This window comes from Carassius auratus, chromosome 13, assembly GCF_003368295.1.
Source record: "Carassius auratus strain Wakin chromosome 13, ASM336829v1, whole genome shotgun sequence".
Classification (NCBI taxonomy): Eukaryota; Metazoa; Chordata; class Actinopteri; order Cypriniformes; family Cyprinidae; genus Carassius; species Carassius auratus.
This window is the reverse complement of record NC_039255.1, coordinates 19,267,130-19,292,716: the sequence shown is the minus strand read 5'-3', so window position 1 is coordinate 19,292,716 and position 25,587 is coordinate 19,267,130. Positions and strand designations below refer to the sequence as shown.

Here is a 25,587-nt window from a genome sequence, read left to right as displayed (position 1 = left end):
TAAAATGGAGTCAGATTTGAGATTAACCTAAATTGAATAATTCTATGCGCTGTAAAGACCGAGCACGCAAGAAACCTTCAGCCAGCACCGGATACCTTCCTAGGGCCGTGGGCCTGGACCTTACACCCCCCTGCTCGGCACATTGTGTATGTTTCTCTTATGGCTTCAGAAAATAAGTGCCTTGAGAAGTGGACATCACAGGATATTCCACCATGATTCCAGTTTGAAGTGAATGTATATGTTCCATTCAAAGTGCATTGAAGTGTGCGAGAAATGAATTTAAAATCTATTTATTTACAGAAGTATATGATGTCACACTTGTCCGTGTGTGAAGACACTGCACAGCGCAAATCTATGAATGAATGTTCAATATTTAAAACAGTTGAATAATTTTTTTTTCAGGATTCTTTGAAGAATAGAAAGATCCAAAGATCAGCATTTATCTGAAAAAAAAAAAAAAAAAAAACCTTTGTAACATACATTACACTATTCCATTCAAAAGCTTGGAGTCAGTATAATTTTTATTATTTTTGGGAGGGAAATAAATTATAGAAGTTAATACTTTTATTAAGCAAGGATGCTAAAGGCATTTATAATGTAACAGGAGATTTCTATTTCAGATAAATGTTCATATCGATGTAGGAAACATATCGTATCGACTGAAATTAAGAAATATATTGTGATACAAATTTTGGCCATATCATCCAGCCCTACAGTGACGTGTTATTTGCATTAGGTTAAAAGCATCTGCTTATCAGCAGAAATCCTGCAACAGTCTTTTCGATTCCTCCCATACTCAAACTTTCCAATCCTATGATTTTTGTTATTGTATATAAATCATATGGAGGATGAATTAGCTTTTCAGTGTTCACAGAATTTGGAGTGCACAATGGCTGAAGATGATACGTCTTTGCAGAAGCTTGGTGGAAGAAGTGTAGGCAAAGATGGTGGCAGGGCACATTCTGTTTTTCTCAAGTGCCTAAATTGATTTTGGTGTGGAGTTTCTTGGGCAGCAGCCAGGGGCTAATGCAGTATCGTCCTGCCACTCCCTTTCTCAGATGCAGAAGCATAAAGAGAGATGGACATACAGTATGTGCTGAATATGAAACACAGACATCCTTCTGTTTTCAAGGCCCTAAGACAGAGGAATTAACATCAAGAGTGTATACATGCACAGGGAATATATGTCTATTAATACTCTAAATTTCAAACCATGTTTTACTTGTCTTACACTAATGTATTTAATTCATAATGTATCACAAATATCGAGCAATGAGAACATGCAAAATAAACATGTCTAGTGGTTTGAATATATATATATTTATATATGTTTTCAACATACTTAATTTGGTCTTGGAAGCATTTGATAAGAGTTTGAACTCATGCTGAGATTATGGTCTTTTGTTGGCAGACATTTCTATCTGCAAATCTGAGTACAGTTTGAGACATTAGGTATGTTTGCATGCATTTCTATGAACCCTAAACATACTAATCTGATTCATATATTTGTTTACATATGCATTCCAAATAAATAAAGACGACCACTATGTTGTATGTAATATTTAGTTAATATGGACTCCACCTTAAATATGGACTCCGCTTAATTTTTTCTGTCAGTCAGATAATTCCAGGTCTACACACCTTCCAATCCACATGGACTTTCATTCAGAATTGAGGTGTTTACATAGGCTTTTCAGTCCAATTAAGCCATCAAATTGATTATAAATGGAATACATGCGTTCATACAAATAGCTATTGTTCAGAAGATCTCTTTGAAAGTCAACTTTTGTTTCCCCCTTTTTTTTTGAAAATAAAGATTAATGGAATGTGTTTTGCAAGAAAAAACTACTTCTACTTCAAAATGTCCTGTCATGTTTTTACTTACTGCTTCTTTGTAATTATTTGTGAAATATACCAGCAATTTTTTTTATTATTGTTTCAAAGACAATATTTTTTAAATGTAGACAATATTATAAGTCTCCAAAAAAAAAAAAAAAAAAAAAAACCTAGCATAATCAAAAACCTAGAAATCCTGGTTTGATTTAAACACAACTGCTGTAGTCTGAGTGTGTATATCTGGCATGCTGAACTGGACTCAGTCTGGTACCTATCAGAGATAATTTTTTATTCTTAGACATGAAATCATAAATCTGTTAGCCATGAACTTACATGCCATCCTCAGAAGGACAGAGTCGAGCAGAAACAAGGGGAGGCATTCCCACAGACATGTCTCGTAACCCTATACCATACAAAACTATTTATCAGAAGTTTGTGAATGTCAGCCAGCTCAGGTACACAGCTGCTCTCAAACACATTAGTCTAGTCACCTGACAAACCGCATCCTCAGTTCCCTTTCTGTCACCCAGCAGACATGAAAACGTACTGTGTGGTGAAAAATCCAATTACACATCTCTGCTGCATGCCTATGAAGCTGGAATGTTTTTCTCTTGTTGTAATCAGCTGTCAGATGGTCCAGAGTATCAATTGGTCAAAAGTGATCATAAGGGTAGCATGAGATGCTTAGAAGGAGGGATTTGCATTTTTTAGGACAGCCCCCTGTCCCAAGTCAGCCATACCCCCTTTAATTGTTTTTGCGTGTTAGAGAGAGCGAGTTTATTCGGGCAGGGTAGAGAGTGCAGCCTCACTCTTGTGAAGTACCAACTAGGGTGGATGGAGCACGACATCTCTCTCCGTCCCACCTTCGCATGCCAAGTCAGACTGACTTTATCATCATTCACCGGCGGTGACTTTATTTTGTCCACTGCATTTAAAGTGACTGACTGAGAGGAAAAAGGAAGAAGCCAGTTTTTCAGCCTCGGAGGAAGAGAGCAGGGCTTCCCAAAAAAGTGCGTCACCAGAAACCAGTACTGACAGCCTGGACAAGAACCCCAGAAGACAGCCACCATGTGTGACTGTTTTCACCTGGCATTTCCCAACTGGCATGCATCAGCCGCGGGTGGGCATCACTCTTTATTTTGCTCTATCTCTTTAGCTTTTCTCTCTGTGTGTCTCACACTGCATGCTCTGTGCTATTTTTATCTCCGCACTCGGCACCTCTGAGGGCAGGACAATATAATTGTGGAGTTGAGTTGTGGATGTGTGAGTTAGTGGGACACTGGTGCTGAGTCTGTTGACAAGCATCACTGCATTTGTCTGCTGAGATGACGCTGCACTGCATGTGATCTGGGTGTGTCTGCAGTAAAGGGGGTGTGACTGTGTGGCTGTCAGCTGAGTTATGCAGTACTTTATCAACAGCATCTGCAGTGTGTTTGGTTGTTATGAGCGTTTAGGAATGGTTGAATTTGAATAGTATTGTCTACAAGGATTTATGAAAGCTTACGGGCTTTTTTTTTTTTTTTTTTCTTTCATATTTTCCCTAATATTTTTTTATTTTAATGAAAAGCACATTTTATTTCAACGATTTTTATGATGTTTAATAAGAAATCAATACATATGTATAATATCAAAAATATATTGACAGTATATTTGTATTAATATAATTTTATTAAATATGATGCACATTTTTATATAATTATATAACACATATACATTTTATAATTTTACTTATAATTCTATAAAAATGTTAATAATATAGTTATATATATATATATATATATAAATATAAAAATATAAAAATATATGCTCAGTTATTTATCTCTCTCTCTCTGTCTATGAATATATATATAAACCGATTTAGTAATTATTAGTAATAGTAATTAATGTAATAAGTGTTTTAATAAGTTTTTTTTTTTTTTTTTTTTTAAATACACTTTATGCATCTTACCTTGCATGTATCTTCTTTGGTTGTGTCATTCTATATTACAGTGACTTGATGGTACTCCTTTTGGCTTCATTATCAATGGACTTTGAAATCCAATTAATGCGTTAACCAAACAGCTCTAAGTCATTTGGTCACCTTGTCTAATTTAATTAAACTAGGAGCTTATCTGCTTTTTTTTTTTTTGACCTTCAAATGAACTTCAAGCTCTTTAATTATACAAACAAACACTTAAAGTGACTTAGATGAGGCAAGAGTTATATGTTAGAGATCCTACAAGCTGCAGTGAGCAACAAATACATCTCACAATACAACGGCTGCATGGCAGCTTAATTCCTATAAATATAACCAAGAATGACATACAGAGTATTTAATTAAATAAAATCTGTTTTTATGAACTTGCTGTACAGCTTTTCCATGATGCTTAATGTTTGTGAGATTGCATTAACATACAATATCTGCAATCTGAGATAATGATTTAATTATGGTCACACTAAGATGTATGCATTGCAAAACTGTCATGTCAGTAGAACAGACTTAAAACGACATTATTATATACTTCTGTACACATGTACAAGTGGCAAACAAAAACTGTACATTTTGTCAAAATTGAGTTTTGAGCCAAATCAAGTCTATCCTATGACAGATGGGTTTGGCTCTGCTATGATCATATTCTAAAGTGTGAAATTTGTTATAAGATCAATCATCATTCAATCAAAGAACTTTTCTCTAGTTGGTGACTCTGTGGTTTGACGCTGCAGGACAGTATAAATGCTTGTGGGATCAACTCAAGGTTTTTGTGAAGGATTTAGACTAGTGGGACTTGGACAATTGCCAAAGTACACCACCTGAGCATAATGAGCAAGACGTGGATAAGAATGAATCCTCTGAATTAATGCATAGGCCAGCTGATATTTTCACAATGGAAAAAAAAACACTTCAGTAAAAACCCTAAATTATCTTATACGGTTAAAAGTCATTCTATATGGAGCAAGACATTATAATACATGTAACTTCACAAAAAAAATTTTTTTTTAAAGGACACATTGGATGCAAAATTCACTTTTACATGGTGTTTAAAAAGTAGTGCATTCAATTCAAAACACAAGATGCAGGGGGCGTGGTTGGATCCAGATCTACAGGTGGAGATTGGTAGGTTTAGGGGTGAAGATGGGTGGGTTTAGAGGTGGAGATTGGTTGGTTAGGGATTAGGGGGTGGAGATGGGTAGGTTTCAGCGCCAAGTTTATTTTTGCTTACAGTGTGAAACCACACTGAATACACAAGGGGGGCCAGATAAGACCCAGCAATTTGGGGTGGCCTAAAAACAAAAAGACAAAAGTCTCATCCACTTCTGTGGCATAAGGCGTAAAACAATTGGTCGCATTATTTGATGTGACCAACCTGAGTTCGAATGCACCTTCTGCTGAGCTCATTCTTCTCTCTTTTCCCATCACATATCAGATCGGAAATAATTTAATTTCAATAAAAATGAAAGAAATATGGGGTGGCCAAGCTTCAATCAGGGGTGACAATGACCACCCATGGCCACCATATAGCTACGCCCCTGGTTTTTGACAAGATAAAAAATTTGTTGTTTTTCACCACAATTGAGGAATTTTAACTAAAGTATGTAGCAGACATGAAGACCCTAAAGAATCATACTTGCATACTTTCATACATAATCATATATAATCTTACTTTAAAAATCATATTTACAAAGAAGCTCCTAAAATATTAGTGCATCAGTAGGCCATAAAATACTCATTGATTTTGCCAACTTAGAGTCCACTCTATTAGCATCTCACTAATGTCCTCCTGCTGATGAATAAATTATGAATTTGAGAGTGTTTGCATTTTTCATGCTTTGGTTTCTCGGAATTGACTGAAGTTACTTAAAAACTGAGAACAGGTCATGCATTGACATCTCATTCTGTATCTTTTGTGTGTGTGTATGTGTGTTTGTGTGTGTGTGTGTGTGTGTGTGTTGACATGTCATACTTTATTTTTACTTGTGAGAATATTTGCATTAAAGGCATAGTTAAAAAAAAAAAAAATAACTACATACATAAGTAAGTCTGTCATCATTTACTTACCCTCATGTCATTCCAAATCGACTTTCTTTCATCTGCGGAACAAGAATATATCTTTAAAGTTAATGGGGTCCAAACAACATTTTATGGCAAAGAAAATATCTTATTATACAGGTTAGGAATGACATGAGGTTATTAAATAAATACAGAAGTTGTATTTTTGTGCAAACTCTCTGTTTAATCCTCTAATTCCAAAGCCATAATCTCTTTGGCACATACAGTAAATGCATCAATTAATGCTCCTGATTGATTGGAAACATGAGGGAACTTGGTCCCATGTTCTTAATTGTTTTCAGTTTATTTTCCCTCTCCAGCCCTGAAATTCAATTATATTTGGAATACAAACAAGTATTTCCCGCTTGACTCTGAAAGAGGCTTGTGTATGATGTTATGAGAGCAGGAGTTGATGTTCCTGCTCCCTATATCTGGCTGAGCAGCTAATTAACCGTATTAGTTTATTGAAGGAGCAGAGCTCTGGGCCTCAGGAGCAAAATAACAACCTCTAATGCCTGTAATCCTGCATTTAAAAAAATCATATAGCTAATACTATGTAATAATAATACTCAATACTTCACCCCAAAATGAAAATCCATTATTTACTCACCCTCATATTGTTCCAAACCCATATGCTGTTATTTTTCCCGGAGAATATTTCAAGAAATTTCAAGCTCATTTCCACAAACACATTTCAAAATGACCATCCCTTTCAAGTTCAAAATAACTTTCCTTCCAACCTATGTACTTTAAATGTGATTTCAGAGCTTTTGCTAAAATTATTTGAAGAAACATTTGCACACAAAAGCATAAATTCCTCATAATTCCAACATATTTGTTTGAAACATCTGGGCACACAAGCATAAAATCTTCACAAATGATGTCAATAAAATTTAGTTCAGTTTGCTGATGTCACATATTCAGTGCAGCAAACCAAGTCAGCAGATGAAATGACCTTTGCCCCCCATTGAAAACTATGTTCTGGTGTATATGTTCTATGTTCAGGAAAACTATGAATTGTCAACAGCTAGTCACAGTGCTGTGAGTGTCCACACCCCTAAACGACATCTAACAGCTCATTGTTCAAATCTGATGATGTAATTGTTTAATCAACACGTCCACATCCACAAGAATAGGAATAAACTGAAATGAACAACGTATGCATCTTCATATTCATACTTTGAAGAGCTTCCTTGTAAAAGCTGTGGTCCCACTCCTCCTCTCCCACCCCATATATATAAGGTCAGTTTTATTGTTATCTTTCATAACTTTATAAATATACATAGAGAATCCATGGTTGTATGCACTTTCTGTACTTTATAAGTAGTATAAATTTTTTTTAAAATCTTTCTCATACATTATATACTGTAAAACTACGTTAAAGTATAGTCAAATTCATTAAATACTTTATCACTTTTTGATCGACACCCTGAAAGCAAAAATGTGATTAAGGAGCAACTACGTTACAAATTTATGAACACTGAATTTCTCAGACATTTCAAGTTAAGGATCAATGATTTTGCTTAAAAATAAAATAGGCTTTTTTATATAGTTCAGGTTTCTTTCTATTAGTGGTTTGTTGCTTGCTAAATCAGTTGCATGGTGATTTTATAACAAATATAAAGCCAAATTAAAATTATGTGTGGATAAAGGGAGTTCTTGGATTTTGAAATGATATTTAAACACACAGTCAGCCATGTGCACACACACATACTGCACAAACATCATGTGATTGACAGCTTGCTTTGTATTGAGTAAACTGATCTATTCTTCAAAGTCTTATTGTTTATTAACTTTGGCAAAAAAGCACAATGAAAAACTCTGAACTGCATGAGATCTTGTCTTCTTTCTGCATTTATTTCCCACTGTACACTAATTAGTCTCACTAATTAGAACTCGAATTTATACTAAACAAACACAGGCAACATTCACTGGAGAACAGAAGGACATAAAGACCTTTGCAACAAAATACTTGGCGTTTCATTAGCTTAAAAATCGAACGATATATTCATTTGTGAATGTAAGCGATGTAACACATTCAGATGTTTGTTCTTCAGAACAATAGCATTAGCAGGAGCTTGAACCACAGCCCTGAAACAGGGTTGTGCCATAACTTTAGAAGAAAGGGCAGGTCCCTTCATCTTCTCCACAAAAACTAACAACTACCCACAAACAGTTTTGTCATTGCATGCTGTGCACTTGGTAAATTACTGTCTGGAAAACAGTGAAACGTATATTTCTGCAAGTAAACCACAGATCAGGTAAGTGCAAACCTATCATTGTTTACCTTTAATGTTCAGCTGGCGAAGAACTTGCATCATTGTAATTTAAATGCAGCAACATGTTGGACATACAAACAATTATTCTTTTTATTCTTATTATTTTGTTACAATTCAGCTAAACTAGGCTATTTTCATATTTACCTAGTATTAGGTAAATATTAGATACTTTGTTTGTACTTCAAGATATTTAAGTAGTATACTGAAGTATACAGCATGTTTTAAAAGCAATATGTTGTGCATAGCATAGTATGTTTCCTGAATATTCAGTCAAAACGTTTTGAAAAACGTTTTGTAAAAAACTTCAGTTTTTACAGAGCTCACATATATAATTTGTAATCCTAATAGAGATATATGAAGTATATGAGCTCAGATATGACTGCAAATTGGTTTATTGATCTTATTTTAAATAACTTATGATGGACAATGGTCTTTTAAAGAATTTAATGTATTTTATTCAGTAATTATTACATATACTGACAAACAATCAACCTCATTATACCTGACAGGGGTGGGGTGCCTGAAAGCATAAAAAAAAAATTAAGAAAGCATGGCATGTTGTTTAGGCTTGTTCAATTCACTGTGTTGGTTTTTGACAGATATTATTAAAAAAACAACTACTTAAGCCTGTTTAGCTACAATAGCAGCCAGAAAATACACCTTGTTGAAACTTGTTGATTTGCAACACAACCTCAAACATCAATACCACAGCAATGCCATTCTTCTGCTTGTTCATCATACATGTACGGTATATGTTAAAACCAAAAGCCTCAGTTAATCTTAGTCAGAAACAAAGTGTCATCTCTGATCTCTCCTATGCACATCAGTTTACATCAGGTTATTCAAACCATTGGTTTTGTCAGCATCACTGAGTGAAGGAACACAGTACATGATCTGTTTAAATGACAGCTTTTCTTGCTCTTGCTTATCATTTGACCTTATTTATTTCTCACTGAACATCCAGTTGTTATCCAGGTGCTGAGTTTCACGTTCAATTAGCAAAAGTGGTTTCCAAGCCCCTTTCAAGTTCAATATTGCATTACCTGTGGTTAAAAGCAGATATTAAACAGCCTAACTGAGGTCATCATAAAACTTGCGTAATTTAGTTTTTAATTCTATAAATTGGAGGTGTGTCATGGAAAACATCAATGATAATGACAGAATGATAGATAAATGACATATTAATCACCAGAATACCATTGAGCTGCATTGTTCTCAAAGCCTTTGACATCAACAAAGAGTTTTCTACACCCTGTAACAAGTTTGTTTACTTTGCTTATTGTCTTAACTGTGGATAATGCACATTTAGCATTGCTTTTCCCCAAATGTCTATACATTGGTGCATTCGCAAGTTTAGTGTCAGATCATTAGAAACTGTGAAAAGATGGTGCTGGTTTAATATTGTTTATGTGCGACATGACATACAGTGCACACACATAAATCTCCAGTGTGCTTCAATGCCATCTAGACCTGATGCCTGGATAAGTGCTTTAAGGAAAGTGCAGGTCAATGGCCAGGGCAGAGTGAGGCTTATAAAAAATGTTTATGTACGTAAACAATCCTTATATTTAAAGTGCATTCTGTTTTGGGAAATTGGAAATGCATTCCTTTCTAAGAAGAAAAGAGGGCCATTAAAGTATAAAAAAATGTGCAACGGAATCATTTCTTCATTGCGTCAAATTGAAATATATATTATTTGTATTTTTTAAATCAAATCACAGTTATTTCAGATATTTGTAACCATTTTTTCACTGTTCTTTTTCGGGTCTATTGAAGCCTAATGTTTCGGATCAAATGTTTCCATGTTGGTCTTATTGCATGCAGTGTAAGCCAACCCCTTCAGATCAATAGAGTACCTCACTTTACAGGAAACAACAGAAGAAGGTAGACTGTGTGGATCCTGTGGGAATATTTGCTAGGAAATCTTTCACACAGAAATATTGCCTTAGATTATGTCAACTTTTGCAAATAAAATACTTTTGGTCTGGCAAAATAGATCCCTCACTGACTCTCCAATTAGTGTAAACTACAAAACAGCAAATATCTAAAGTATAGATTTCATGCATAACTAACAGGCTTAGGTTTTCAGGATGGTTGTGCAGACAACATAATGCACCATAATGCACCATAATGCTTACCACTCAGATGGGAGACCTTAATCCACATTTTTTTTTTTTTTTTTTTTATCACAACAGGAGGAAGGCGAAGGCTGAAGGGACCGGAAGACACAGATGATGATTTAGTGAGTATCAATCCAGTAGAGCACATTCAGCAAATATAAAATATACATGTGCTATAGGTCTCTCTGTTTTAAACTGATCAATGGTTTAAACAAACTAATTGGTATTTAATACACTAGGTATGTGAGGACCCTGAAGTTTTAGAGGAGGAAAGACCTCGTCCACAGGGTTCCTCTCCTGTTGAGGAATTCCCCACCACAGAGAAATACGCAAAACAGGTGAGCCTTACATTAGAAAAGACTCTTATGTTAACTATATAACGCAATGCACAGTACAATAAACCAAATTTATAACTGCATAATGTTGTATTTGATCATCTAACTATTATCTATAAAATATACCACATGCTATTTTGCCAGGCTGAAGGTGATTTCTATGACTCACCCACCAAGAGTTCCAAGAAAAGCAAAAGGATTGGTTTCGGCTCGCTGTTTGACAAGCGTTCCTCTGCCAAGATGAATCAAACAGAGGTCTGAAACACCAAAAGTTCTCTCTAATGAAGAATACAGATGATTAGGAATGTAAATACTGGGAAAACATGATCCCAATTTCTAAATTACTTTGGATTCTGTTTCAGGATACACAAAGTGATCAGTCAGAAATAATAGTGAAAACTGTAAAAGAAGTCTGTGCTGAGGGTTTGGTTGTGAGTGGAGGAAAGGATGGCATCTTCATCAAGGAAGTAAAACCAGAGTCACCTGCCTCAAAGCTAAGTGTGAAAGAAGGTGGGGTTTTTATTATAGCACATTACAGAACATTTCTGAAGCTAGAATACAGCTAAATTGGTTATTCTTCCATCTGTTCCCTTGCATCCTTATTTGTGCCCTTCCATCTGGCCTTTCAGGTGATCAAATACTCAGTGCTACAGTATACTTTGATAATGTGTCATATGAAGACGCCCTCCAGATTCTTGAGCATGCTCAACCATATAAAATGGCATTCTGTTTAAAACGCAAACCACCTCCAAGAACCCAGGAAGATGCTGAGGCAGAGAGGCCAGATACAACCATTGTAATTATAATACTGTTCATTACATTCTTAATTACAGAATACTGCAAAGCTTCTTCTGAAGTTTTATTGACCTTACATCTGCTTCATCAATGTTTGCAGGGCGAGGAGGCTGAGCAAATAGAGGAAGGTAGCGGACCAGAGATGAGAGGTCGAAGAAAGACAAAAAAACAACATGATCGCATCTCTTGGCCCAAATTCCCTACCTTTAGCAGAGGTCGCAGGGGGAATTTTAAAAGATCTCACAGCACGTCAGAAGCAGAGGAACAGAGAAAATTAGAGATAAGTCCACCAACAAGTGACACAGAGTCTCCTCTTAAGTCTCCATTAAAATCCCCAGATGGAAAAGACAAGAAAAAGAAGCATAAAATGAAACCTAAGAAGCGTATGGCAGGCCGCAGGAGCAAATCTGTCGAAGAAACCCAAGAAAACGAAGAGGCACTTGCAACAGACAATATGGAGGTCTTGGACAATGAAATTATTATGAATATAGTCGAAGAGAAAGTGCCAATGACTAAGGTGATAGAGAGTCCTAAAATATTGAATGTAGCTGAAAATACCGACTCAAATAAAACAGGAAATAAATATACATTCCTGACTTTGCCAGCGACTGAATCACTGCATAAGGTTGAGCTTATCAGTGTGGACACCACATCAAAGACTACTGATATTACAGTCGCTCTTGGAGATGATGGCAAAGAAAGGAGAGAGAAATCAGAACTGAGGGATAGCATTCCAGGAAAGGATAAATATGAAATAGAAACAGAAAGCCAATTAAAATCCTCCACAAGTGGAATGAGAACTTTGGATCCATCAACATTTGACAATATTTTGGACAGTCCTAATGTAATATCACACACAGAACCAGTTGGACATCAAGTGGATTCCGATAGCAAACCAATAAATCAAGACATTTTAGAAAAGACCCAAGAGTCAGGAAAAACAGACACGACTATTCCTAAAGTTGATGTTTCTCTTGACATGCCAGAGGTAGGACCAATAAGCAAAACACCAATAACTGGCAGTGACAAGGAAAAAAAAGAAAGAAACATTCTAGAAACAGAAAGTTATGGGATTCGAACCAGAGGACCATTGGCAGACATAGCCACATCAAAGAGTAATTTTTCAAATGCAGTAAACAAAATAGATTTTACATCAGACACTTTAACTTTTGAGATCCAAACGAGAGAGGATAGGCCCTCAACAGACACAAAGAAACCAATCACTCCAACTCCTGTTATATCCCAGCCAAAATCACATGTTCTGGTTGTGGACAAAAGCACGAAGAGCACTGGAGGTAGCACAGACACTGAATCAAATTTTAAACTGCCTAAAGTGGATGTCTCTGAACTAGACCACCAAGAATCAATAACTGTAAGACAGAAAGACTCAACCAAAGTGTCTCTTCTGAAACGAGAGGAAATTGAAATTCCTGGCATGGAGGGCATAGGATCAAAAGCTAAGGTTAAGTCTCCTAGAATTAAAGAACAAAAAGTTGAGAATATAATCAAAATCTCAAAAGCAGGAGAAAAGCAAGCTCAGGTGGAAGCAGAAGAGTTTAATGTTGAGGATGTAAAGGATGCAGTATCAAAATTCCCTGCCTTTAAATTACCTGAGAGAGACATCACTGGAGTCCTTGTACAGAGAGAGGTAACAATCATGGAAATTAAGTCAGACAAGACTGGCATGTCACCTAAAATTCCGAGCATGAGCACAGAAATAAACATTAAGTTACCTGACACAATGGATAAAGAAAAACAGAGACTTTCTCCTGTTGCTACAAAAGATCAAGCCTTCGTATTACCAAAAATTGAACAATTGCATTTTGAAGAAACGGTTAAAATCGAGAGCAAAACAGACCTATCAAAAATGAAACTTGCTGACCACCAACCCAAAACTGGCAAAATGTTAGCAAGGGATGATAAGCCAAGTACATCTCCAGGTGTAAAATTCAAACTTCCAAAGCGTGAAGACATTGAAATACCAGGAATGGAAGCCATTGAACAATCAGTTCAACCAACAAAAATCATAATAGCCAAAGATATAAACATCCAAGATGAGGCTTTGAAAGACTATACTGATGCAAATATCAAAGCTGACAAAATTGTGCATGAAAAGAAATCAAAGTTATCAATGCCAAGTTCTGAAATCATGACACCTGACATTCACTTGCCAGGTATTGCGATTGAATTACCAATAAAGGCCACGTCACCTAAAAGTGATAGTGGCACAATCAAGGAGAGGACAACTGAGGCTAAAATATCTCTTGATGAAGACAATATCAAAAAGACAGAAGAAGGTGGCCTGTTACCAGATGAATCTGAAAAATCCATCATCAAGGTTAGTGGAAAAACTGAAGTGGAGCCATCTGAACTTCCACAAGCTGAAATAAAAGAAGCAGAGTCTAAAATGAAGAAAAGGAAAATATCTTTCCCCAAATTTGGATTCTCTAAATCAGAAGTATCTGATGCTAACATAACTCTCCCAGCCATACAGGTCTCTTTACATGATGCAGATGGGACAGAATTACATGTTGAAAGTAAGACCACAGATGTAGAGGCTGAATTCAAGGATTCGACAGATTCTCCAACAAAATTTAAACTTCCTATAATTAAATTTCCAAGATTTGGAGTCTCATTTCCCAAGACAACTGATGCTGATGGTGATATTCAAATGCCCACTGTCAGCACAGATGAAGCTAAACTACCTGTAGAAGCAAAAGCACTTTCTGGCACTGAAATGACTTCTCCTGCTCCAGAGGTTGAAGTCCAGTTGAAAAACAAAAGTACTTCTGGTTCTACATCTAAATTGAAGATTCCAACAATGCATCTCCCTAAATCTGATATTTCCATTTCCATGACTGGGGAAGAATCTGTTGCAAAAGATGAGGTATCCAAACCTGAAGTTGACTTGTCTCTTCCTGAGGCAAAGGCAGATATCAAAAATGTTCAGAAAAAAGAAATAAAATCATCTGAAGAAATGTCATTAACTAAACCAGATATTGATGCTAGCCTGACTGGTCATGATACTGAAGAAATTCCAGCTGTTGCATTTTCAAAACAAGACATCAAAGCTGCAGGTGTTGATGTTAGTCTTCCAGTGCCTGACACTGTGATCGAAGAGACTGAAATGACTTCTCCTGCTCCAGAGGTTGAAGTCCAGTTGAAAAACAAAAGTACTTCTGGTTCTACATCTAAATTCAAGATGCCAACAAAGCATCTCCCTAAATCTGATATTTCCATTTCAAAGACTGGGGAAGAATCTGTTGCAAAAGATGAGGATGATGCACAGTCAGAAATAAAGGCAGTATCAGCAGTAGCATCACAGGATAAAGATACAGGATCACAAGATACAGAACCGTCTAAGTTAACTTTAGAAACCCTACCGGTGGATGCTGAAATGAAAACTAAAGACACTGATCCTAGTCAAGGGAGTCGATTTATGATGCCCAAATTTGAATTCTTATTTTCAAAGGTAAAGGGATCAGAATTTAAAAAGGGTGCATCAAGAAAAGATGCAAAAATATCAGAGGTTCTACTGAAACATGACAAGGAGAGTGCTGAAGGAAAAGCAGACATACCTGAAGCATCTGTGGAAATGGAGGTTAATATGCTTAAAATGCCAAGGTCAGAGCATGAATTTTATGAACAAGTCATTAAATCTCCAGAGATTAATATTGAGAGGGGTGATACATCTGTGGAAGTAGGTGAAGTGGATGTGAATCTTGAGTCCATTCAGACAACAGATATGTTAAAAGATGATCCAACCTTGGGAGGGTCACAGATCAAATTCAAACTTCCTACTTTCAAATTACCCAAATTCAGAAGTTCATCTACCAAAGAAAAAGCTGAAATAATGGATTTGAGGGGTGAGGAAATTACTTTGGAGACTGAAGATTTAATCACATCAGTAGAACCATCAGATGTCAAAATTGACTCTAATGTGCCCAGTCAAGAGCTGAAGAAACTCTCAATCAGTGCTGATCAGACAAAGGTAGATAGTGGAGATCAATATACCCTGTCAATTACAGAGGCCAGTGTATCAAAGGCAAAAGGCTATATTTCTTCACCACAGGCAAAACTTGGGGAACCGTCAACTAAAGCAGAAGTATCACAAGCCACTCTAGAAAGCAAAATGGATCAAGAAGTTGATTTAAAAAACACAGGTATGAAAATGAAAAAGCCAGGCTTTTCACTTCCTAAATTTGGATTTTCTAAACCAGATATCAAGTCCCCAGAGATTGATGTCAGTCTTGCACCAGTTGATATCTCCAAACCAGAAAGTGACCTGAAAATTGAAGAACAAATTATGAATACCACAGTGTCAAATGTTGAGGATGATCAAAAAGATACAACAGCGCTCGGTGCCACAGCAAAATTTCAACTCCCCTCAATTAACATCCCAAAGATTGGAGGACAAACTATAAAGGAAGAGAAAACTATTCCAATTGTAGATATAGCTATTAAAGGACCTGAAGTGACTGGTACAGGTACACAAATAAAAATATCAAGTGAATCCCCATCAGTAGATATTAAGGGACCCCATCTAGCCACAGAGGGTCAATCTGTAAGTGTTGATTTAAATGTTGAAGATGCTGAACTTGGAAAACAGGGGGGAAAGTTTAAGTTGCCAAAGTTCGGTGTTGGCCTTCCTAAAGTAAAAGGGTTTGATTTAAATACATCCAAGAAAGAAATTCTTATAGAAAAGCCAGAGATAACATCTAAGGGGATGGTTCAGTTACCAGAATCAGAATGTCTAGATGTGCAGATGAAGACATCACCTGAATTTGGGTTTTCAAAACCAGAAGTAAAAGCCCCTGAAGTTGATATAAGTATTCAAAAAACAGATATCCCCACAGAAGGCAGTATGGACCTAGATGAAGCAAACGTGGATATTAAAGTGTCAAAGATGGAATCTGACCAAAAGGGTTCAACAATTTTTGGATCTCCAACAAAGTTTAAACTCCCATCAATGAGCCTCCCGAAATTTGGTGTTAGATCACAAAAAGTAGCATTAGACATTAATGTGGCAGATTCAGAGCTAGAGGGAACATATATGAAAACAGATATTTCCAAACCTGATGTGAAATCAGAAGTACAGCCACCCAAAACTGAACCTAAAGTTGAAGGGAGTGCAGATATGCCTGAGGATGATTCCAAAGGAATGCAAGTAAAAGTGAAGAGACCAAGCTTTTCATTCCCCAAGTTTGGGTTTTCTAAACCAGACACAGCAAATCCAGAAGTTAATATCAGTATACCAAAGGCTGAAGTATCCATACCAGAGGTCAATGTACCTGTTAAAGAACAAACACTTCCAGGAGGAGAGGCTGAACATAAAGATGCAATTATTGTTAGTTCCCCAACCAAATCTAAACTGACAGAAGTTGACCTGCCAATATTTGGAGTCAAAACTTCAAAAGGTACAGTAAATTTACCATCAGCAGATGAGGACATCAAGGTGTCATGTCAAATTCAAAAAGCTGACTTAGATGTAAAAGAAATAGAGACCGATATACATGCCACAAAAGGAGAAACTGATGTTCATCTAGCAGAAGAAAAAGTAATACTACCTAAACCTGATGCTGACGTTCAAGACATATCCATTGAAGGTAAAGCAGATATGCCTGAAGTTGACTTGAAAGGGCATGATGTGAAACTGAAGAAGCCAGGCTTTTCACTACCAAAATTAGGTTTTTCAAAGACAGAAATTAAGGAGATAGATGTTGATGCCAGTCAACTAAAGGCAGATATATATATGCAAGAGCATATCATGCCTGTTGTAGACAAAGATGCAGAAATCACCATCAAAGAAGAAGTGAAATTACAAGGAGATACAACAACTCAGACAAAATTTAAGCTGCCTACAATCAACTTTCCAAAGTTTGGACTCAAATATCCAAAAGCTACACCTGATATTCCATCAGCTGAAGTAGATATCAAAGAACCTGAAATCAGTTTCCCAGGAAAAGGAGAGGTGCAAACCACTGACACAGAAACAACCACAGATATTAAAGGGCCTGCTGTTGATGTGGACATTAATGTCAGTGAGACTGATGATGATGGAATGGGGAGTAAGTTCAAATTGCCAAAATTTGGAATTGGCATGCCAAAAGTAAAGGAAATAGATATGGAGGGTAAAGAAATAAACATAGAGACTGGCCTGCTATGTGAAGAAAATGTAATTGTACAAAAGCCTGGTGATGAAATTCAAAATTTGACCATTGAGGGGAAAACAGATAAAGTTGATGCTGACTACAAAGTGAAACTTCCAGAAATGGGATTTTCAAAACCAGACCTTAAGGCTCCTAAAGTTGATGTGAGTTTACCCAAAGCTGACATGGGCACATCAGTGGGAAATGTTGATGTTTCAAAGCAATTTGCAGACATTAATGTACCAGAACACGGTCCTTATTTGAAGGAGGACACTTTTGCCTCTCCAACCAGATTTAAACTTCCAACATTCAGTTTCCCAAAATTTGGAACCAAAGCATCAAAGGATACAGTTGATATACCTACGGCACATGTGGACATCAAAGTTCCTGAAGTAAGCCTTCCAGATAAGAAGTTTAACATGTCAGGAGAAGTGTCAAGTGTTGAAATGAAAGGGCCAACAATAGATGATCCATTCATTGACATAAACATTAAGGGGGATGATAAAAAGCAACAAGAGGGCAAATTTAAGCTTCCAAAATTTGGGATTGCTCTTCCAGCAATTAAAGGTCAAGACAGTGACCAAGGGCCTAAGAAAGCTCTGACTGAAACCAAATTGAAAATGTCAGGGGATGTACTATCTATAGACAAGGAAGAGCTAATGTTACCCAAAGGATCAGTGGAAGTGGATGTGGAGGCTAAAGGAGCTGAACTTGAAGTAGAAGAAAGTCAAACCAAACTACCACAGTTTGAAATTTCTCTACAAGCATCAGAAAGTCCAGAATTTGATATTAGTGTTTCAAAAGCAGAGGTTTCTAAATATGACGTAAGAGAAGCTGGTACAGAAAAAGATGTTGTGGTTGAGGAACCAGCAGATTTAACTGAAATGAGTTCTAAGGGACTTAGTGTAAAAATGAAGAAACCAAGCTTTGGATTTCCAAATTTTGGATTTTCAAAATCTGATGGCAAGGCCCAAGATATTCAAGCCAGTGAAATGACACCAAATATATCTTTGCCAGGGGGCAATACAGAAATAGGAGAAAGTGAAAAAGAAGGCAAAACCGAAATAACAGATCCCAAATTTGGCTCGCCAACTAAATTTAAACTCCCAACAATGAAATTACCCAAATTTGGACTCTCCACTCCAAAGGTCCCTAGTAATGCAACAAAGGCTGATTCTGAAACCAAGGAAATGAAAGTTAGTTCTGTGGATTATGAGATAGAGACTTCAAAGTTGGATCTTTCAGGTCACATCAAAGGCAAAACTGTAGAGACTGAAACCCCATCTATTGATATTAATATAAAAGAAAAAGAGGTTAATCAAGAGGGACAGGAAATTATATTTAAACGTCCAAAATTTGGGATTTCGTTGCCAAAAGTAAAAGTTCCTGAGATGACAGTAACTGCAAAAGAGGTAAAGACAGAAACACCTGAAATTGGGATGACTGAACCAGAAATCAAGATGCAAGCAGAAGATGCAATTCTCCCAAAAGTAGACATGGCTCTAGAAGAAAGTTCCAGTCTTGAAAAAAAAGAGGTAGAGACTGAGTTGAAAGATGATACAGTTGTTTCAGGTTCTCCAAGTAAATTCAAATTTCCTACTTTTAAAATGCCAAAATTTGGAATTTCAACTCAAAAAGCATCTGATGGAAAATTAAAAGAAGCAGAAGTAGATGAACCAGATAGTAACACTGAATTAAATATTGAAGACAAGAGTGTACAAGTGTCTAAAGAATTACAAAGAGAGAGTGAAATTAAAGAAACCACTGAACAGCTTCCAGACACTGCTACTAAAAAACTGGATGGGGACAAAGGCTCCACAAGTAAATTCAATCTTCCTACAATAAATACGCCAAAGATCAGCATTTCAAGAACAAAATCTCAGGAAGGAGAAGATGACACAACTACCAAAGCGAATGCTCCAGATGCTAAAACAGAAACCAAAGATGATACACAACCTGGAAAATCACCCAAATTTACAATGCCTACACTTGAGGATGTCCTCAGGGGCTTTGAGGTTGAATTTAATGTTCCAACAATAGAGGAAATGGAAGCACAAAAGGATGATTTATCTGTTAAGCAAGATCAGGAGGCTGAAGCCAAAGCTGAGGAAACTGCAGAATATAAAGACAAAGGAGCTCAGGAGAAATCAAAGTTTACATTTAAATTTCCAAAATTAGGATTCAGCCAGTCTTCAGATGAAAGCGATAAATTGGTTGATGTTAAGATTGAAGAAAGTGAAAAGCATTTGGAGGCTTCAGCAGATCAGAAAGCAACTGCAAGCAAAGAACAAATAAAAACAGAGAAATGGGGCTGGTTCAAGTTCTCATTTTCTTCTCCAACCAAAACATCAAAAAACGATGTGAAAGAAATAATCCAACCGCCTGAAGAGGCTGAGAAGCTTGATGATGTTGAGAAAGAATTAAGCAAGGCACACAAGGAACCTGAGAAGATTTCACTCAGTGAGGCTGTGGAGGAAAGCCTCAGCCCACCACTGTCACCGAAGTCATCTGAAGCTTTTGCAGATATAAGTTCTACAGTAACCACTGAGCAGATTGGCATGTCACAGACCTCACCTACAAAGGTTAAAGTGAGATATGCTGAACCCACTGTCACTGTTGGGGTCAATGATGTACAAAATGATGTTGTGACTTCCACAGCCAGGTGTAAACTGATATCAATGGAGCCTCACCAGCCAGAGAAAGTCAACATCCCTTTCTTATCGGATATGTGCTCAGCCTCAGCCGACACCCTGAAACAGATGTCAGGGGAAATTCATGTCATCACATCGAACATACAAGCTATACCAGAAACACAGCAAGCCTCAATCCTTACTAATTTAGATGCCTGTGGAATTCACACCTCGCCTTTACAAGTAACAGTAGGCTCAGATTCAGTTTTGACAGTGGTGGAAACCAGAGAACAAAGTGGGATGCCCACATTGGTAGAAAGGCATGTTGTGAAAGAGACTCTACATGATGACAAAGAGACAAAACTTGTGACACAGAGAACATGTGTATTTGAAGGAGACTCTGCAGAACCCATTTCTGATGAGACAGCTTCTTCAATTTGCAGGCTTAGAGACACGGTACACACCGAAAAAATTAGTTTTTTTGACAGTGCAGCAACAATTGAAGAGGTCACATTAGTGAGCACTAAAACATCTCTAAGACATATGGAATCCTCTACCGATGATAATGGGGGGAAATGAACATGGGATATGGCTGGGTTGATTTTATGCTTTTGAATGTATGTTTCAGTGTTCTTTATTGTCATGTAAGCCAGCTGAATTGTAACACTATTATGCAACAACGCTGATAATTATAAACATATACTTATGAGTATTGTTTAGCTAACAGAAATGTTATGCTTAATAGCCTTTAAAAAACTATATCCACTGGAAAAATTATGTATGAACATGGAATAATAGAAAAACAAATATATTATTATTTATGTGCAGGTTGTCAGTGTGCTTTATTGTAAATCTGTCATCATGGGTCTTGGAGATCACCCAATCACCAATTAAACAGATATATTCATATAAAATTAATTTCAAAGTTGATGTGGCAGTATCACATTTTGTGGCATTTGTTTCTTTAAAGTTATTTCGGGAAAACTGTGTAATTGCAATTATAATTCTTTTTTTCTGCAGCCTTGAGAAAGAATAAAAACATTGTGTAAATGTGTTTTATTCACCACAAAGCTTTTGCACCTATGGTATGGTATGATGGAATCAATGGACTTGCAAAATACCCAATGCATATTTTCAAATACAAATCATTTTCTTAATAAGCAATGACTTTTCTTTTAACATAGTCAAAATAATAAATTTTGATGTTGTAAGAGAAATACTTTTATTGGTTTCTGCAAAATAAAGAAATAAGTGAAATTATACTCTGTGTCTCTGTTTTTCTTGTGTGAACCTAAATCTGAATTGTTCGGGGTGGGTTCTGAATAATTAACATAAGAACACTGAACGAAATGAGCACTGAAATAAGAGGTCATGTACTTTTGTTCTTTTTATGTACCTGAGTGTCTGCCAGTGATTAACGAATTCAATGTTGTGACAGAATTTGTGAAACAGATAAAACGGTGTAGTCCTACATATGGTACACTTTTTTTGCTTAATGTGGTCTGTGCTCCAGTACTTTGTAACTTTATTTCTGTTTATGGTTAGCCTGTGCCTGCTTATGAACCCATTGCGTGCACTTTCATTGCAATATCATCCCACTCCACTGCCTCGGTCCCTAACGACTTCCGTCCTGTTGCACTCACCCCCATCATTGCCAAGTGCTTTGAGAAACTGGTCGCATCCCACTTAAAATCCTGTCTCCCTGCTACATTAGACCCATTCCAATTTGCCTATCGCAACAATAGGTCAACTGAGGACGCCATCTCAACGGCACTTCACTCTGCCCTCACCCACCTGGACAGTCAGAACACACATGTGAGATTGCTGTTCATAGATTTCAGTTCTGCATTTAATACGGTAATCCCCTCCAAGCTGATCTCCAAACTCAGCCATCTTGGAATCAGCACACCCATCTGCAACTGGATTCTAGATTTTCTGACTAACAGACCTCAGTCTGTTAAGTTAGATAACCTCTCCTCCTCCATCATAACCCTGAACACTGGAGTGCCACAAGGCTGCGTACTTAGCCCTCTCCTGTACTCCCTATTCACCCATGACTGTGTTCCTGTTTATGGCTCCAACACCATAATCAAATTCGCAGATGACACCACGGTGGTAGGTCTGATCAAGGATGATGACGAGTCAGCCTACAGGGATGAGGTGCAGCACCTGGCAGAGTGGTGTGCCACCAACAACCTGGAACTAAACACCCAGAAGACTAAGGAGATCATTGTGGACATACTCAGCATACTCACAAACTGCATCTCAGTATGGTACAGCAATATCTCTGCATCTGACCGCAAAGCACTCCAGTGGGTGGTGAAAACTGCTTAACGGATCACCGGCACCCAGTTAACTTCCATCGAGAACATTTATCAGAAGCGCTGTCTGGGCAGGGCAAGAAACATCATCAAGGATGCCTCTCACCCTAACCATGGACTTTTCACCCTCCTTCCATCCGGCAGGCGTTACAGAAGCCTACGCTCTCGAACAAGTAGGCTCAGGAAGAGCTTCTTTCCTGAGGCTGTGACACTCCTGAACGCCACACCACCAATCTAACCTGCACCTGCTCTTTTACTGCACTGGTCACAGTACTTTACATACATGTATTGCACTACTCATATTTTGCACAGACTGCACATGGTTAAATCCATTACACTATAAACTGTCTAAAGCTGTTACTGTACAAGCACAGTAAACTATTCTACAAAAAATATAATTGCACTACTGTTATTTTGCATATAATTGTTAAACAATACTTTTGCACACTCATTCAACTGTATTTATTATTACTGTTCTCAAGTTCCTGCTATTCATAATGTATATATAATCCTTCTTTGCTCTGTTCATAATGTACATACAATCCCTACATTACATTCATATTTATATTCTGTATATACTCTGATCAATATTGTATATAGCAACTCCACTGTACATTCTGTATATCATAAGCTTTACTTACTCTGCACTTTTATGTATATATAACACTATATTCTTGCACTTCTGGTTAGATGCTAACTGCATTTCATTAGCTCTGTACTTGTACTCTGCATAATGACAATAAAGTTGAATCTATCTATCTATCTATCTATCTATCTATCTATCTATCTATCTATCTATTTGTGTGTACAAATGTGCATTAGTTGTTACATTTTTTTTTACAAACTAAGTGAAATCCATAATTGTCACCACAAGCTCATTTATTAAGTCTGTGTATATTTCTATAGTTGTTTTTGTTAATCTAGTTCAGGAAGGCTGGAAACTTTAAAGCCATATTATACAGTTGTGATATTGTAAAAAAAAAAATATATATATAAAATATGTTTAGTGTTTGTCTGCCTTGACTGCAACTTCAACAGGTACAGTAGAAACTAGTACTTTAGGGTTAAAAAAGGAAACACTGTGTCCTTCGCAATATAGTGATATACAGTATGTTCTCCTGGAGAGGCAATGCCCTTAAATTTAATCTGTGTGCTGTCACGTTTCATGGGGAGCGAGGAGCAAAGAGACGCTGGAGATTTCTTCAACATGGAATTTTAATTCAAAGATGTGGAAAACACAGGAACTCACTGAAGCCAACAGAGAACTAGGAACTGAGAACACTTTAAATACACAGACACTGATGGGACACACCTGGAACAAAATTAACTAAGCGGGGAACACCTAGAACTGAGAACAGGAACACCAAGTCTGACAGGTGCATTCTTGTTTTTGCTCAGATACTGGATTTACACAAGCATATGCTGTGCTACAGTAGTTATGTAGTCTGCTTCTTAGTATTAATTAAAAGATGTACTGTGCAAATACATCTACTGATGCTACTGGACACATCTTGAGTGATGTTCCTGGACTCATTGAGTGTTTCGGGTCTTTCAACATCATACACCCTCATCCAGGCGACCCAGCTGTGGTTGATCAGACCACAGCTTGTGTCCAGTTGGCAAATCTAGCTAGCCTTCCTCCATGGATCTCCTCTCTTTAGCCATAACCATCTTGAGGCTTTCTCTGCTGCTTCACTGGTGTTGCGGATGGCTCTTCTCCTCCTCACCACATCTATACCTAACAAGCTGAAGGCTCTGGCCAGGGATCGGGCTATAAAGTCCCTGCATCCTACCTCTATAGGGAGACACCTAGCTCTCCATCTGGATTGTCTGCACTCACTGACCAGTCCTTCGTACTTGGCGAGCTTCCTCTCAAAGGCCTCTTCCAAGCGGTCTTCCCAGGGGACTGTAAGCTCCAACAGAACGACTTGTTTAGTGGACTCTGACAAGAGTAAAATGACGGGTCTTAAGGTGGTTATCACAACATGGTTGGGGATCATGAGTTGCTGCTCCAAGTCCACCAACAGTTGCCAGTCCCTCGCAGTGGCCAAGATACCTGGAGATGTTTTCAATGTTTTAAGCGGCAGTTGCAGTTTGTTGCGGTGCCCATAGAGTGCGATGCATATTAGACTTTTTGGAAGCCCCAGCCATCTTTTGAGGTGGCTACTGACCTTCCTCTCTAAGGTTTCCACGATCGAGATTGGCACATCATAGACAAGTAATGGCCACAGGATTCTGGGAAGAATGCCATGTTGGCATGTCAGCACCATTGATCTTGACTTGGCTGGTTTAAAATGCATCCGTGTCCACTCCATTAGTTTTTCAAGACCCTTAACAATCCACCGGCAGCCTGGGACTGATTCTGTGGTGACCGTGAGGTCATCCATAAATGCTCTGATCTGTGGCTGGCGTAGAGCTGACTCTTTCTTGGGCCCTCTGCACTCTGGTTCAGCAGACTTTATGAGCATATTCATGGCCAGGGAGAACAGAACTACAGAGATGGTGCATTCTGTGATGATTCCAACCTCGACTTTGTGCCAGCCTGATGTCACTGCTTCTGAATAAGTTCTCATCCTGAAATTGTTGTAGTAATCATTGATGAGGTCTCTGACTCTGCACTGGACATGATGTTTTGTGAGGGTGAGCTGAACTAGCTTGTGTGGTATTGAGCCATATGCATTAGCCGGATCGAGCCACAGCACTGTCATATTTCCCTTGTTCTCTCTAGCCTCTCTGATGAGCTGTGTTACCACTCCTGTGTGTTCCAAATACCCAGACAATCATGCAATTCCACCCTTCTGGACAGATGTGTCGATAAACTTATTCTTTGATAGGAAGGTGCTCAGTCTGTTGGAGACTGAACTGAAGAAGATCTTAGCTTCAATACACAACAGGGAGATAATGCGGAACTGGTCTATCTTCTTGGAGTTCTCCTCCTTCGGAATCCAGACCCCTTCCACAACTCTCCACTGTTCAGGGATCCTGCCCCTCCTCCAGATGACACGCAGGATTTTCCACAGGTGCAGCAGGAGTTTCGGACAGTTCTTGTACACTTTGTATGAAGTGCCGCTTGGTCCTGGAGCGGAACTAGCTCA

At 37.6% G+C, this 25,587-nt stretch overlaps 1 protein-coding gene across 2 annotated transcripts; it reads left to right on the top strand.

The window, feature by feature from the left end:
- The first annotated feature begins 2,547 nt into the window (after positions 1–2,547).
- LOC113112976 (protein AHNAK2-like) lies at positions 2,548–21,446 on the top strand. Of its 2 annotated transcripts, none has more exons than XM_026278998.1 (7): positions 2,548–2,956; positions 10,338–10,384; positions 10,502–10,600; positions 10,742–10,852; positions 10,960–11,107; positions 11,227–11,393; positions 11,493–21,446. In XM_026278998.1, exons 1-7 carry the CDS (start codon positions 2,905–2,907, stop codon positions 20,748–20,750), a joined length of 9,882 nt encoding a protein of 3,293 aa, XP_026134783.1. In that variant the 5' UTR covers positions 2,548–2,904; the 3' UTR covers positions 20,751–21,446. The 2 variants fall into 2 exon arrangements, with proteins under 2 accessions (XP_026134783.1, XP_026134784.1); XM_026278999.1 differs by lacking the exon at positions 2,548–2,956 and adding an exon at positions 8,031–8,124.
- Positions 21,447–25,587: the final 4,141 nt, after the last annotated feature.

Coding starts and splice junctions, on each gene's coding strand:
- LOC113112976 (XM_026278998.1), top strand. CDS start 2,905: ATGTGTGACTGTTTTCACCTGGCATTTCCCAACTGGCATGCATCAGCC. Junction 2,957..10,337: donor CTGGCATGCATCAGCCGCGG/GTGGGCATCACT, acceptor TTATCACAACAG/GAGGAAGGCGAAGGCTGAAG. Junction 11,108..11,226: donor AAAGCTAAGTGTGAAAGAAG/GTGGGGTTTTTA, acceptor CTGGCCTTTCAG/GTGATCAAATACTCAGTGCT.